Below are 14,447 nucleotides of genomic sequence, written 5' to 3'. Positions count from 1 at the left end.
CTTGCATATTCAGGTGCTCAGGCACACCTCTGCTCTGCATGCAGATAAAAACCCTGACAGGTTGCTGGCAGGGAGCTGGAGCCTGCTGGAATCCAGGGAAACCTCAGGGGGCTGCAAAATCCAGGTCCCAGCCTGGATGTTGAACAAAGAAGGGAAGAGTTTTTCTCCCTGATGGTCTCGGTGTGGTTGAAGATTGAATCCCTGGGTGTTTTGTCAGGAATGGGATTGTAGCTGAGACTTTTGGGGGAGAAGGTCCCATGGGTGATGCTCCTATGTGGGGGTCTCTCTTCTTTTGGGTGGGTTTGGAGGGCACCCCAGAGTGGAAAGGGATTTCCTGCTGGAAAGGAAAGAATTTATCCCAGCATCAACATCCCAAAAGAGACAGAAACACAGAAAAACCCAAAACAGACTTTTTGGGGGTGGGGGGAAATGCAGGCTCATTAAATAGTGGAAGCACAAAATGCCTTTGCAGTTTGTACAACTTTTCCAGCTGCATTAAATTGCCACGTTACTTAATACAGGCAAGGTGTTATTTGTTCTCCAGAATAAGGTCAATTGATGAGGTTTCTGCAAATGTGGTCAGCATTTCTCATCTCCAGAATTTCCACTTTCCATCCTTGGCAGTAATTTCAAAAGTTATGATGACTGAGATCAGGTAAAAATCCCTTTAAAACCAACCACTTGACATCCAGGCTGTTTGTTTCCCTCCTGCCTTTCCCAGCTTCCTGAGCTGGGGTGGGGATGGCACTCAGCGTGGTGGAATATTAACAATCCCATACCCTCACTGGGGAAACTGAGGCAGGGACAGGACAACTCTGCACCCACCAGGCTCCCTGCAGGCCTCAGCTCTGCCCATCACCTCTCCAGGTTTCACTGTAAAATGGAGTGAATATCACTCAGTTTGGTGTCTCCCAAGGATTCCAAGGCCACAGGGGGTGATGACAGCAAGGCGGCCAAGTGTTGCCTCCATAGGATCTGTGAGTGGTGGCAGAGGGAGGAAGGATGGGCAGGAGCATCCCAGGACTCAGCAGGAGTTGAGTCCATCAGGGCTCAAGCACCAAAGCTGCCAGGAGTTTTCCCATCATCACTCCCTCACGGGGTGGTCCTGGTGCTATCCCTTCCTCAAGAAGATTCCCTGTCCTGCTCCATCCCAGAAAAATGGGAATTAAACAGCTCTAAGTGGAGGGAAAGTCTGTTTTTTCACCTGGGCTTTCAGCTCTCCCATTTTCCAAGCCATCACTCTCTGCTCTGCCCCTGGGGCTGAAGCAGGGTGAAGGGGTCTGGAGATGCCTCCCCAGATGAGTCTGCTGATTTCTGCATCTCTGTGGTTAAAGCAAAGCATTTCAGTTTCTAGATCTGGGCTTTGTCTTTTTTCTAAGACTTCCCAGAACACTGCATGGGCAGAACACTTCTCTTTTATTGCACTTTTTTTTTCTTTTTTAGGCTGAAACCTGACCAATTTGAAAGGTGCTGGAAGCAGCCCTGAACATGACCACAGAGAGTTTTGCAGAGTTCCTGAATAAGCTCAAGGAAATCCATGAGAAAGAGGTCCAAGGTAAGGAGATGGGAGAATTCTAATTAAAAACCTTTTTTTTGGGATGTCACCTTGATCACCTTCCCTTCTTTTCTGAAGGGAAAAAGAGTTGATGTTGCTTAAGGAGCTTTGGGAATTGGGGCTCCTCAAGCATCACCTGTGGGGAGGGATGGGGATGCAGGGTGACAGCCTGGACCTCAAGGGACCAAACCATCCAGTGACACTTTGATGTGATTTTCCACCTTATCTTGGAGCAGGTTTACTGAGAAAGTAAGCAAATTTTTTGGATGATGAGGAAGAACAGAAATGTGCTATCCCTGGCAATATCCCAAGTGCAGGAATCCCACTTGCTCCAAGCATTAATCATGGGGGATTTGGCTCCTTTCCTGCTGCTGTGACTGTGATAAAGATGAAGTGGGAGGTTTGCAGAAGTGACCTGAACACCCCCTGGGTACCTTCTCCAAGGAGCATGGGTTGGAGTATATTTGGATACAGAGGGATCAAGTGGGAAGAGGGAATAATCTGTAAAAGGGAAGCAGCAGGAGTGTCAGGGTCTGTTAAAGAAAACCTGAGAGTCATGCTAGAAAGTTTACTCCTCTAGGGGATAAATTATTCCTCTGTTATTAAAATAAAAACCATTAACTTAAGCCACTAAATGCCAAATCCAATTGTTTTCCTATTAGAATAATTCCCAGTATCAATATCATGAAAAAAAAAAAACCCAAACAGCACTTTTGGAGGATTCTGGCTTAAGAATTCCTTCTTTTCTTGTGTAACTTCAAGCCATGTGAGAGTCAGAGGAAACTGCTGAGCAATTTAAACCACAGGTTTACAACTACTTTGCATAAAGTGGATTTGACAAGATGTAATGTCTGCAGATCCATCATCAAAAGCCATTCCTGTCCAGCTGTAAATAATCTCCAAGATGCTTTGCAGCCCTGAGAGTTATAAAACATTGCCCACCTGGGGAATGTGTGCTGTAACAAGGAATAAGTAGGAAAGAAAAACCCAAACCAGACTTTTTGGGGGTGGGGAGAAATGCAGGCTCATTAAATAGAGGAAGCACAAAATGTCTTTGCAGTTTGTGCAACTTTTCCAGCTGCATTAAATTGCCACGTTACTTAATACAGGCAAGGTGTTATTTGTTCTCCAGAATAAGGTCAATTGATGAGGTTTCTGCAAAGCCAAGCAATCCTCCTGAAGTTCCAACGTGGCGTTTTGTCTCTGAAGTGCTTGGGAAATTTGGCAATAAGTCCTCAGCTCCCCTCTCTCTCTTCATGATTCCAGGTCTGCAGAGCAAGCTGGCAGAGCTGACGACGGAGAAGTGCTGGTGAGCAACACCTCTGTTGCTCTGCCCACACCCCAAGGGACTGGGGATGGAAGGGAGGTTCTGCTCCTTCATTTTCCAACCTCCCCAGGCTCTCCTTCAAGGCTGCCTGGTTTAGAGAGCACAAATTTGGGTGCCCTTTGCCATGGGAGTCCCCAGCAGAGGAAGGGTTTGGGGTGATCCCAGCCCACCTCCAGTTTGTCTTCTCCCTGGCAAGTGATGCTGCTGGGTGCTTGCTCTCTTGGGAAGCAATAAAATGGGATGAAGCAAAGTGCCAGCCCCAAGGGCAGGTGTCACAAGGCAGAGCCTGGGCTCTAACACATTTGTCTCTCCTCCTGCCACACAAGCAGAAGTAATTCAACCCCATCCATGTGAGCAGCATGGCAAATTTGGGGCAGAATTTGGGGCAGAGAGGGGATAAAGGCACAGATTTGGGGGAGAAACCTACTAACCTCCTTTTCTTTGCTTTGTTCCTTCAATTAGTGATGCTCAGCGAATTGAAGAGTTGTTTGCTAAAAATCACCAGTTAAGGGAACAACAGAAAGTCCTTAAAGAAAATGTGAAAGTGTTAGAAAACAGGTAAGAGTTCTTTTCCAAGAAATCTTGGAAAAGTGAGAGTTCCCACCCTTGTGCTGTGAGAGTTCCCACCCTCGAGAGGCAGTCTGGGGTCTGATGTCTTCCCAGGAAGGGGCTGGAGCACCTAAATCCCTCACAGTCAGCTGCTGGGAGGGCTGGAGGAGCCTGGGCATGGGAGCTTTCCCGAGCTGATGGTGGTGGGACTGGATTTGGTGGGGGATGGAAAGGCCAGGGCTGGATGTTAAGTCCTCTCCCCAATTCTGGAAGATGGGCTGGATGCTCGTGCTTCTTGGTAGGGCAGGCAGGAGCTTATTTTTCCTGTGGGAACTGTACATTTAAACTCTGCTGACCATGGGTTCTCCCCCAGGCTGCGAGCAGGTCTCTGTGACAGATGCATGGTCACCCAGGAGCTGGCAAAAAAGAAGCAGAATGAGTATGAGACTTCTCATTTCCAGAGCCTGCAGCACATCTTCATCCTCAGTATGTACCACTGGCTTCTGTTAAATCCTCTCCCAGATCTTTACACATCAGCTCACCTGGGGATCAGGCACCCAGGAGGGGGTTGGAGATGGGGAGAAGGGAGGGAATGGATCCAGGTGTGTGGGGTTTGTTAAATGGATGTGAGCAGGAGCAGGGATGGCAGCCCATGTTCCCCTGAGCAGGGAGAATCACTCACACAAAGTGTCAGAGCTGGGGGGCTGCAGCCCTCCACACCTCCAGGAATGTGGGAGATGCTCATGCCAAGAGCAACCCTGAGCTGGTCAGGCCATGTCAGCTGCCTGGAAAAAAAAATAAATTAAAAAATTTAAATATGCATTTGGCACCACAGAAGCAACACCCTGGCAAAGACAGGAAAGTCACAGCAGCAGCTCAGCACGGGTAGATGGAAATCAAGCAACACGTGTGATGGATCTTGTCCTGAGCCTTTGGCAAAGCTCCCAGCACTGCTCAGGCTCGAGGTGTTTTTCCCTGGGGATCTGGCTGGCCTGGGGAAGCTTGCAGGGATAAAGGACATAAGGCAAATAGGGGGAACAGAGAGGGCCAGCAGCCCGGGGTTTATCTCTTCTGTTATTCCATTGCTCCCCAAAGTGCTGCTCAGGAGCAGGGCCAAGGGAGGCAGCAGCCCACCCAGCCCTGCCCGGGAGCTGCCTGCTCTCTCTCTCTCTTTGCCTCCCTCTGATGGGTGCTCACAGCTTCCCCCAGCCTTGGTCAAACCCCCCTGACACTCCCATTCCTCCCAGCTCAGCACCCACTCATGGGAGGCAGCCCCGATGCTGCCGTGTCCATCCCACCCCCCGGCTCAGGCTCAGCATCCCCCCCGCTGGATGGGCTTCGAGCAGCCCCCAGTCCCGACCAAACTCCAGGGAGAAAATTCCTCCCTTTTATCCCTTAGCCCTCATGGTCGGGGGCTAAGGATGGAAATTCGGCGTCCCCCTGAAACCCGGTGCTATCCCACTCCTCCTCCTCCTTCTCCTCTTCCTCTCCCGGCACGGAGCATCCTCTCGCTCCACCCCGCACCTGAATCCATCCCGGCTCCATTTGTGTCCCTGCAGCCAACGAGACGAATCGCCTGAGGGAGGAGAACAAAAGTCTGAAGGAAGAACTGAAGAGGCTCCGGAGCCTGGAGTAAGTGTGTTCCTGGGTTGGTGCAGTCCCAGAGGTGTTGGGGAGGACAGGGCCATCCCCGTGGTGTCCCCAGAGGTCTTTAGCATCTCATTCCTATGGGTTCCTGGAGATGTGAGGCCCCAAAACACCCGTAATCATCTCAAAAGTCCTTGGTGACCTTTGCTCACTGTTCATCTGCATCCAAGGATTCAAGTTTTAGGGGAACAAGGCTGCTCCTGGGAAGCAGAGCCCTGAGCTGCTCCTCTTGGCCACAAACCTCAGCCTGGTTTTCCATGGCTTTTCCACAGCTCCAGCTTCCCTCCTGCAGCTGCCAGGGAGGGTCTGCAGGGAGCAGGGTGTGTTTGAGGGGGAGGAGGGTGACAGGCAAGGGACTGAGATGGGGTTAAGGGATCTGTACCAACAGGTTCCTGCTCCAACAGAGCCGTGTGCTGAAAGCCAAATAACCTGCCAGGCTGGCCAATGTATACAAATCAGCTCATTCCTCAAGGGTTTAAATCCAGGGGAATTAGCACTGAGGGATTACTTTCGAAATGTGTTTTCTTTGGAGCACAGAAGCACCATCATCTTAAAGAGGAACTCTCACTTTTACTCCTGATGCTTCCCAAGACAGGAGGAATTTCCAAGCTGTGGGTCAGGCTGGGCTTGCTGAGCACAAAGTGCTCCTGTTCTGCTCTTCCCTGGGCTGCTGGGTGGGAAGATTTCCAGCCAAACCCCCACATCTCCACATCAGGGTCCAGCCAGGACTTGGTCCATGCCACACTTGTGGGTCTCAGAGTCTCAGTAACTGCCTTGTAGTGACCAAGAGCATCAGTCCCACCAGCTCAGTATGGTGAAGGGGGACAGCCCCATGCTGAGCCCACCCCTGCAGCAGGCTGAAAGCCCAGACAGGGATGTACAGGTTCTCAGAGAGCTTTTGCAATAGCCACAGTTGAGTTTGGGCTTACCCAATGCTGTGGCATCCTGAGATGTTACCCACAGCCAGGTGGGGAAACCAGACCTGGAGCTGTCATGCTGGCTCTGTCCCATGCCCCAGGCTGCAGCTGAGGTGGCAATAAGCTGCAGGGGAGGAGGTGAGGCTGAGGATCCAGAATGTCCCCCCACACACACACATATATCTCTATAAAAATATGTATATTTCTATTTTGTGCCCTATAACTCAGAGCTCCCACTATAGTGGCTCTCAAACCTTCCTTCTCCTGCCCCTTCCCGTTCATTCAGCTCCTTCTTCTTTCACCAGGGACAGGACAAAGCAGCCAGGAGTCACCTCCAGAGAAAGCAGCTCCACACCCAGCTCCCCCTTGGCTTTATTGTCCCCAGGGAGCAGGAATGCCAGCACTGAGAAAGCAGCTCTCAGGGGAGCAGAAGAAGCCCACCATGATGTGCTGGGACTCGAGCTGGGAGAAGGTGGGTGCTGCTGGCTCCTCCAACCCTTGAGGGACCTGGTGATGGGAAGAGTGACTGAGCCATGGGGCAGTTTTTCTCTGGGAAGTCTGAAGAGCAAAGACCAAGCCATTGGCAGCTCAGATTGGACATTGCCATCAGCAGAATAGCTGCTGGGAGGGGAAATGCATGTCAGTGGGGAAACGTTGCTCTGCATTAGAGCAAAAAAGTCCTTGGGTGCCCTCACTGAAAGCCAAGTGCTGTGCAGGTGTGGACCCAGCACCTATTTCAACCAGAGCCCTTGTTGTTGCCTTGCTTCCACCTACACAAGCAATGGAGGGTACGTTCAATCAGGTGCTGGAATTTGTGGCTCCAAGCCTTCAAAAAGAGGTGGTTGGTGTCAGGCAGTGGCATCCCTGGGAGGCTGGGGGTCACCAGCATGCCATAGGGCAGGACCAGCTCTGCAGGGCCTTCACAGTGTCTGCTGTCTTTTTCTTTTTTTTTTTTTTTTTTTTTTTTTTTTTTTTTTTTTTTTTTGCAGAAAAGCCTGCAGGACAGAGAAGCCCTGTGAGCAGTAGGACTTCTCCAGGCACTGTCCTCCAAGAAGTCAGCCTCTCAGAAATGGTGAGTTCCTGATGGCCTCAGGCCTCCTGCCCATCACTGGGGTCATCCCAACTGGATCAAAAAGAGGCAGAGTGGGACAGGGCAAGAGCTGGAGGGTGAAACAATCAACTGGATGTGGGCAGAGCCAAAGAGGGCACCTACCAACCCCAGGTGCATCCTCACCACTTACTGCAAGCAAAGCACCTGTAGTGTGGCACAGGCTCCTGTCCCCACTGGGAGTGAGGGCATCTCTGTTTGCTCCTGTGTTTTTCCTCCATGACAACACATCCTGGAGTCCTCTGCCCATCCTCTGCTTCCTCTCTCAGATGTCTTGCTGAGGAAAACTCAGAGGAGTGAAGGAGCTGGGGGGGATTGTGCTGAGCCCCTTTTCAGTGTAGTTTAACCAGAGCTACAGAGTCAGCTCCCTATTATCTGGGCCAGCAAGAAGCTGGAGCATTGTGAGAAGCCGGGAGAACACGTAAACTGTGGGAGCTGTGGTTCCCAAGAGCAGATATATACACAGCAGCCCTGCCCAGGAGCATTCCAGATGTCTCTCCAGCTGCAGCACACTGAATATTGGTGTTTTCAGAGGGCCTGGTTGCTATTTTGTGGATTGCTGCACAGAGGGAATGTGTCAGCAGAGGGATGCTGAGTGACAGGGATATTGGGCACTGAGGGATGAGGCTGCAGGACCTGGAGCCCTCTTGCTGGTCATGGGAACTCAAGCCCGGAGACACACACCCACGTAGCTGCTGCTGTTTTGGCAAAGGTTTCACTTCCCTAAACCCTCCAGAGAACCTGAAAGAGGAGGTGAAAAGGGGTTTTGGTAAGGCTGCAGGCAGGCTGTGAGGATAATTAATAGGGATTGCAGGAAGAGCTGGTGACATCTCCAGGTGGGAAGGGGAGAGGCATGTCAGAACATGTGAGATGGAGATTGATGGTGATGATGATGATGTCCTGGCTTCACAGCCAGGTGCTCCACTGAGAAGACACCCATCAAAGCTCTGTGTGCCAGGAGTTTGCATGAATCAAGTCAGTGGCCTGATTAGGGGTCAGGGAATTGGCAGGGTCTTATCTTGGTTAAGCCACTGAATCATGGCTGGAGTTGAGATGTGGCCTCCTGGGCTACAGACTGGGGCAGCCAGAACATAAAGAGTCCTGCTGATGCCACTAGAAAACACGAAGGAGAAATTTCCTGGGAAAACCAATATAAATATTGTCAAGACCAATATATATATTGACCAGAACTGTACAAAACAGAGCCTTTGGGAGCTTTCTGTCTTGCTCATGCTGGTGAAGAGCTGTGTCTCTGCTTGACAGGGCTCCCCTTGGCCATGTGCAGAGCAGAACCCCTCACTTGGACTTTTCCCTCTGTCCCAGGCATCCCAGAGGATTTCCAACCGGCTGCATGGAACCATTGCCCTGGTGAGACCTGGCTCCAGACCCTGCCTGATGGAGAGAAGCCCTTCAAGAACAGCAGTGTCCCCACCAGCCAGGAAGACCCCTCTCCCACCAGAGCGTGAGCACAGCCCCAGCCTCGAGGCGTGAGTTTTGGGGCTCGTGGCTCAGGGTGGTTGGTGGCCCATCAGCCAAACTGCCTGGCCACTTTTTGCTGCCCACCTTCTTCTCCCACAGGGAAGGGGGGAATCTTCCCATTGACACCAGGAAAAAAAAACAAAACAAAAAACTGGAATCCAGTCTGATAAGCTCAGCCTCTGGTTCCTCCAGCTTCATCAGACCAACCCAAAGAAGGAACCGACTGCCCCCACCTGCAGCTGGGAGGAGAGGACCTGGCCATCCCTGCTCCTCCTTATCTATTCTAATGGGCTTTCCTGCAGGGCTCAGCACTTCCCAGGGCTCAGCCTTCCCAGGGATTGCAGGATCCCAGTGGGATGAGCACAGACAGTGAGTTCACCTGGAGAGGCAGCCACTTTCCCAGGCTGGGAGTGGATCTGCTGAGCCTCCCCATGGAGGCTGCCAGGATGGAGCAGTGGCAGGGATTGGGTTCATCCACTGCACCCACCTGCTTCCTGTGGCTGTCAAAATCTCCCAGGGAGGGCAGAGGGGGCTCTTTCCCTGTCCTGGAGCTCTTCAGGCCCACCAAGGCACTTAGAAAGCCCAATGGGGGGGCAGTTAGGGTGCTTCTGGCTGTAGGACATGGTTTGACAAGTGAATTCACAGCAACAGGGCTGACACCAGCAGTCCCTGCATCCCACCCTTGCTCAACCCCCACCCCTGGAGCTGCCATGGCCCAGGGACAGGAAAAAGGGGTCAGAGAAGGGGATGATGCCAGCTCCATGCAGTGTGTGCAGCATGGAACCACCATGGCCACCAGCACCCTCCTCCCCAGCACAGCACCCAAGGAGGAAACCCTGGGGCATGGAAAGAGCAAGAGACACCTGGAGAGGCTACAAAATCTTCTAATTAATGTGATTATTCATTTATTTATTTATTTCCCCTTTCTTCTTTTAGTTATTTAGCAGCAAGCAAACCCGACTCCCCTAAAGTTGCTGCCTCCTATGAAAACCTGAAGCTGACAGCCCGGAGGGAGCAGCTTTGTCTTCTCCACAAACACCTTTCCCTGCACCAGCTGGGGCTGGCCAGCAACTGTGCCTCTGCTGAGCAGGATGGCAGCAGCTTCTCCAACCATTTGCTGAGGGCCAAAGATGCTGAGGGCAGGGCTCGGGCACAGGAGGGCTGGGAAGATGGAGCAGCCCTGCTGAAGCTCCCTGCTGCCATGGTATACGTCAGGGATCAGCACCTGGAGGAGAAGCTGCAGCTCCTCAAGCAGAGGGAGAGGCTCCAGCAGCTCCTGGTGCAGCAGTGCCAGCCCAGCCAGAGGGCAGGGGAACAGCCAAAACCTCTGCTTGAAGAGAGGCCCCTCTCCCCGTGGCCGAGCATCATGCTGGGATGCAAGGAGGAAAGGTCCTTCCTGGAGGATGCTGTGGATGGGAAGGAAGAGAAAGAGCTTTGGCTGAGCAGGGATGGCTCTGAGCTCCGGGAAAAGAGGGAGGCAGCCAGGGATGATGGGGCAGATGCTCCTCTGGATCTCTCAGACTCCAGCCGTGGCAGGGAAATCAGCTGGCATCCCCGCAGGGAGCCCCGAGGGGCTGGCAGCCCCAAGCTGAGCCCCAGGGATTGCCTGGCAGCCCCCAGCCCCAGCAGAAGACCTAGGGCAGAGAGGGATGAGTTGTCCTGCTCTAACCCCTGGCCCAACACTGCCCGGGCACTGCCCATTGCTGTGAAGGAGGAAAAGGAGGATGAAGCTGTGGTGAGTACAGCTCATGTTGGCATCAACCCTGGTCCCTTCCCTGTCCCCCCACCTCTGGGATCCCATGGGAGGGTGGCTTTGCTGTGTGTGAAGCCAATGGGGATGTATTTGCAGGTGGTGAAGCCACAGAGGCTCAGCCATGGCTCCTGTTCCCCATTTTCCCTCCCCTTTGGTGCCCGTGGGGTTTCCATCCAGGTCCAGGGACAGCACCTGCACCCTGTCTGGGATGCTTGTCCCCATGGATGTCACAGCCATCATGCAGGGGCTAGGGATGGCTTTCTGGAGAAGGCAGCACTTGTGTTCCTTGTATCTTATAGCTCACTGTCTCCCGGGCACATCTGACAAATAAATCCATGCCAAGAGACCCAGAGGCCCCTCCAGAGTCTGGGATGAGACTGCCTGGCAGTGCACAGAAGGCAGAACCAGGTAAAAAAAGTTGTAATTAAGAAGGTAAGAGCAAAAGGTACATTTTTGGTGAACGTATCTCCCAGCTGGGAGCTGGGGCACCACCTCCAGGGGCTCCCATCTTTTTGGGGAGCTTTGGGTTGCACATTTCCATCTTGGAGGACTCCATTTTCAGCCCCACAGATGCCCAGAATTTAGGTTCAGTATCTATAGAGAGAAAAGAACCCTGACTGTTCTGGAGAAGACCCCAGGATCTCTGCCCAGCACAGAGCAGGAGCCATCCATGGGGTGCCCTTGTATGATCTACAGAACACCCAGCACCCAGCTGGCTCCAGGAGCTGAAGAGGGCAGTTTAGCACTGACCCACTGGCAAAATCCACCTCAGGGCAGAGGTCTAGCACTGGAAAAACCACCCCTGCCCATGCTCCTTTGATCCAAAGCATGTCCTGTCCTGGCACAGCACATAGGGATGAGCATGGATCCAGGGATGCTGGTACCTGCAGCAGGCAGGACAGGATGCTCTCCTCCCTTGTCCTGCTCCATCCCCCATAAAAACCCTTTCTGTTCCCAAACCCTTAGCCTGGGGACATGAAGTGCTTTTTCCTGGCTTGACTGAGGTGGGACATGGGCACCAGGTTTGCCCAGGCAGGTGGGAGGCAGCAGCCATGGGGAGTGGAGCAGGGAACACGTCTGCAGAGAGCTGCTGAGTACCAGCATGACTGGCTTGGCCAGAAAGTTGAGCTGGCCTGGATTGGTTGGTCTGGGCGTGTCAGAGCAGTTTGGGAACTGTCTTCAGAGCTGGATTTTGCAGTATAGGAAAAAAAAAAAAAAAAAGGGGGAGGGGGGGGAGTCCTCTGTGATTTACATGGTAAGGAGATAGCATCATAGCAGAAGAATTTCAGCTGATTACATTCTGGGTGTGGGAATACAGAACTTCCCACAGTTCTCACCTGAAGGTTGACACAAAGCCCAGGAAACAATGCACAAACACTTCTGCACTCTCTAGTGAACTTTAACCCCAGGAAGGATAAAATAAGGACAGAATCAGACTGTAAGGGCTCTAGGAGTGCCTGGGAGCAGCCCTGGTTCCTCTCCCACCCAGGAAAGGGGCAGCACAGGAGGCCACCCCACTAAATCCCACCCCAGCTGGAGATGGAAATCAGGAGCAAGTGGTACCAAGGTCCTGGGATGCTCCTGCCCTTGGCACAGCTCCATCCCCAGCTCCTTCTGCTCTCCACAGCCAGCATGGGTGAGCCCCTGGGGTGCAGGCAGGGTGATGCCACCACCACCACCAAGCTCAGTCCCTGTCCTGGGTGCTTTGTTGTGTGCATGTCTGGTGCTGCAGGTACATGTCTGGGGTTCTGTGGCCTCGGGGCCCATGTGCAGCAAAAAACTTTTTGCTGGGCCAGGGGAGCAGCTCCCCCCTCTTTCCTTCCTCAGCTCCTTAGCACAAATTCCCTGCCAAAAACCAAAAGCTGGCACTGGCAGCAAACATTTGAGGATCCTTCGTTCTGGCCTCTTGACCCAGAGATGCTTCTCCCCACCCAGGGCTCAAACAGGAAAGTGCAGTCTGGGCTTTTGGATAATCCTCAGCTTCCCAGCCTGTTCCTGGCCATGGACTTTGGAGGTGGACTTGCAACCTTGGTGTAGTCCCATAGATGGAGTTTCCAGGTCCTGTTGCATCTCCCAGAAGGATTCATTTCAAGCCATGTACCTTGCAGTGTCTCTGCTTTGCAGCACAGTTTCCTGCTGAATCTCTTTTCAGTGGCTCTCAGAGCCTGAGCTGGGGACTCTACATCATCTCATGAGCTTGCCAGGCCTCCCACCAGCCAAGAAAAAAATTCTTCCTTTTGTGTTCCCTTAGATGACGACGATGCTGAGTCTGGGAAGCAGGAATCTGATGAGCCAGACACGACAGACAGTGAGGTGTGTTTGCTCCTCTCATCCCATTAGCTCAGGCTGCCAGGTCCAAGAGGTGTCAGCTGGGTTGTCCCCACCCAAGCTCACTCCAGAAGGTGATGGCTCTGCCTACACAAGGTGCCAAACCCCATTCCCACACTCTTATTGCTGAGGGACAGACACAGTCACTCTTTCCAGCTGCTCAAGAAGGTGGATGAACAACAGGATTTGTCCCCACCCCATAGCAATGGTCACAAAGGTCCCCAGCAATGCCACCAGCTCCCTGGGAAAGCAGTGTAGTGTGCAGTCTGATTGTAGTGTGCAGTCTGACTGTAGTTTGCAGTCTGACTGTTCTTCTCATCAGTGTTCTCACCTTCTCCCCAGGCTGCCCCATCTGAAGATGATCTCCTACCAGAAGCCCAGGCTGATGGGGAATATTTTTGCACCAAAGACAAAGCTCCCACACTGCAGAAAAAGAGAAAAAGAGGACAAGATCCTTGGACAAAAGGTAGGGAGGAGGAGTTCCTGGCAGCAGGAGCTCAGGGCTACAACTTCTGCTGCTTCCTGAGGGGCTCCTTGGAGCAAACACCCCAGGGCACCTTCCCTGGAGGGGAGAGGAGGATGCTCCACCACCCAGTGCTGCCCTGCTTGCTCACACGTGTTTGCCCAAGGGAACAGAGCAGAGTTTTTCATTTCCCTGGGATCAGACAGCCCCATGCTGGGTTTTGGGAACCCTGGTGTCTCCAGCCAGAGCAGCCCCTGCTCATGGTTACCCAGGGCAGGGTGGCCAGGGGAGCACCTCAGCTAACAGGGCCAGGTCCCTCCTGTTTGCTGAGCAGCCCAGGGAGGTGGTGACTGGAGAAAGCCAAATTCCCAGGGGTGAGTTAGTGACCTGGGCAGAAAGGGTTCTGCCAACTCTCTTGATCTTCCAGTCTCAGCCCTGGAGGTTTCCCTGATGACAGGGATGTGTCCTCCATGTGAATAAGCAGAAAAGTGCCCCTGATCAGGGCAGGGCTAAGGCAGGGTTCCTGCTAAACCCTAAAAAGTGCTCTGCCAGCAATGCCCCAATGCTCACCCCTCTGTGCTGCCCTGGGTGGGACCTCAGAAGGTTTTGGCTTCAGCACCCTGGGAGCTGCTGGGACACCCAGGTGCTGCTGTGCCAGGCTTTTGGAGGTGCCTTGGAGATGGAAATCTATTGCTCTGTGGGTAACTCCTGGGGTCATCTTGCTGTTGACAGGAGGGAAGAAGTCAATGAGAGGAAGAAAGAAAGTCAAAGTGGAGCAGAGCTCAGAGGGGATGGAGAAGGAACCAGAGAACTGCTCCCCTCCCCACAAGGACTCCTCTGAGGACAGCTAACAGCAGGGCAGGAGGAGAAGGGACAAGGATGCTGCAAACAAAAGGAGAGGGCTCAGAGACCCAGACATCCCACCCACACTGGGAGAACAACTCCTGCCCTGCTGGGAGAATTCCTAAGGACTTGTTAATGAGCAGAGCACCCTGAAAATCCTCACTGGGTGCCCCAGAGAGGTGGGGAAGAGCCATGCAGGTGACGCCTGGAGCATCCAGGTGACTGCAGGTGGAGCAGCACATCCAGTGATCCCAAGCCCTGTGCTGGAGCAGCCCCTCACACCAGGGCTGGGAAGAGGAGATGCTTTCTTTGGATCAGGACCAGATTCTTCCCTGGGATTTCATGCAAAGGGAATGGACTACCCAGACCTCACTCCTCATGTACAATGTCCTGGTGGCTGACCAAAGGGTGGTGACCAAGCTGAACACCTCGGGGCTCACTGATTAAATCCCTGCCCTGTTTTTTTGTACCTCTGTAC

The 14,447-nt window shown here is 52.9% G+C and overlaps 1 protein-coding gene across 1 annotated transcript; it reads left to right on the top strand.

Moving 5' to 3' along the window:
• The first annotated feature begins 1,488 nt into the window (after positions 1 to 1,488).
• Positions 1,489 to 13,977, top strand: RBBP8NL (RBBP8 N-terminal like). Its single transcript, XM_008497972.2, has 13 exons — positions 1,489 to 1,555; positions 2,822 to 2,864; positions 3,345 to 3,440; positions 3,805 to 3,917; positions 4,991 to 5,063; positions 6,301 to 6,467; positions 6,985 to 7,067; positions 8,427 to 8,590; positions 9,519 to 10,317; positions 10,635 to 10,743; positions 12,587 to 12,648; positions 13,006 to 13,129; positions 13,859 to 13,977. The coding sequence occupies exons 1-13, from the start codon at positions 1,489 to 1,491 to the stop codon at positions 13,975 to 13,977; spliced, it is 2,019 nt and encodes a 672-aa protein (XP_008496194.2).
• Positions 13,978 to 14,447: the final 470 nt, after the last annotated feature.

The sequence above is a fragment of the Calypte anna genome, chromosome 20 (genome assembly GCF_003957555.1).
Source record: "Calypte anna isolate BGI_N300 chromosome 20, bCalAnn1_v1.p, whole genome shotgun sequence".
Lineage (NCBI taxonomy): Eukaryota > Metazoa > Chordata > Aves > Apodiformes > Trochilidae > Calypte > Calypte anna.
The sequence above is the reverse complement of the archived record's forward strand: the minus strand, read 5'-3'. Positions and strand labels throughout refer to the sequence as shown.

What these genes read in the sequence shown, in the direction of transcription:
- RBBP8NL (XM_008497972.2), top strand. Translation starts at nt 1,489, where the DNA reads ATGACCACAGAGAGTTTTGCAGAGTTCCTGAATAAGCTCAAGGAAATC. An exon ending in CCATGAGAAAGAGGTCCAAG is followed by an intron (nt 1,556 to 2,821) that starts GTAAGGAGATGG and finishes TCATGATTCCAG; the next exon opens with GTCTGCAGAGCAAGCTGGCA. An exon ending in GCAGCACATCTTCATCCTCA is followed by an intron (nt 3,918 to 4,990) that starts GTATGTACCACT and finishes GTGTCCCTGCAG; the next exon opens with CCAACGAGACGAATCGCCTG.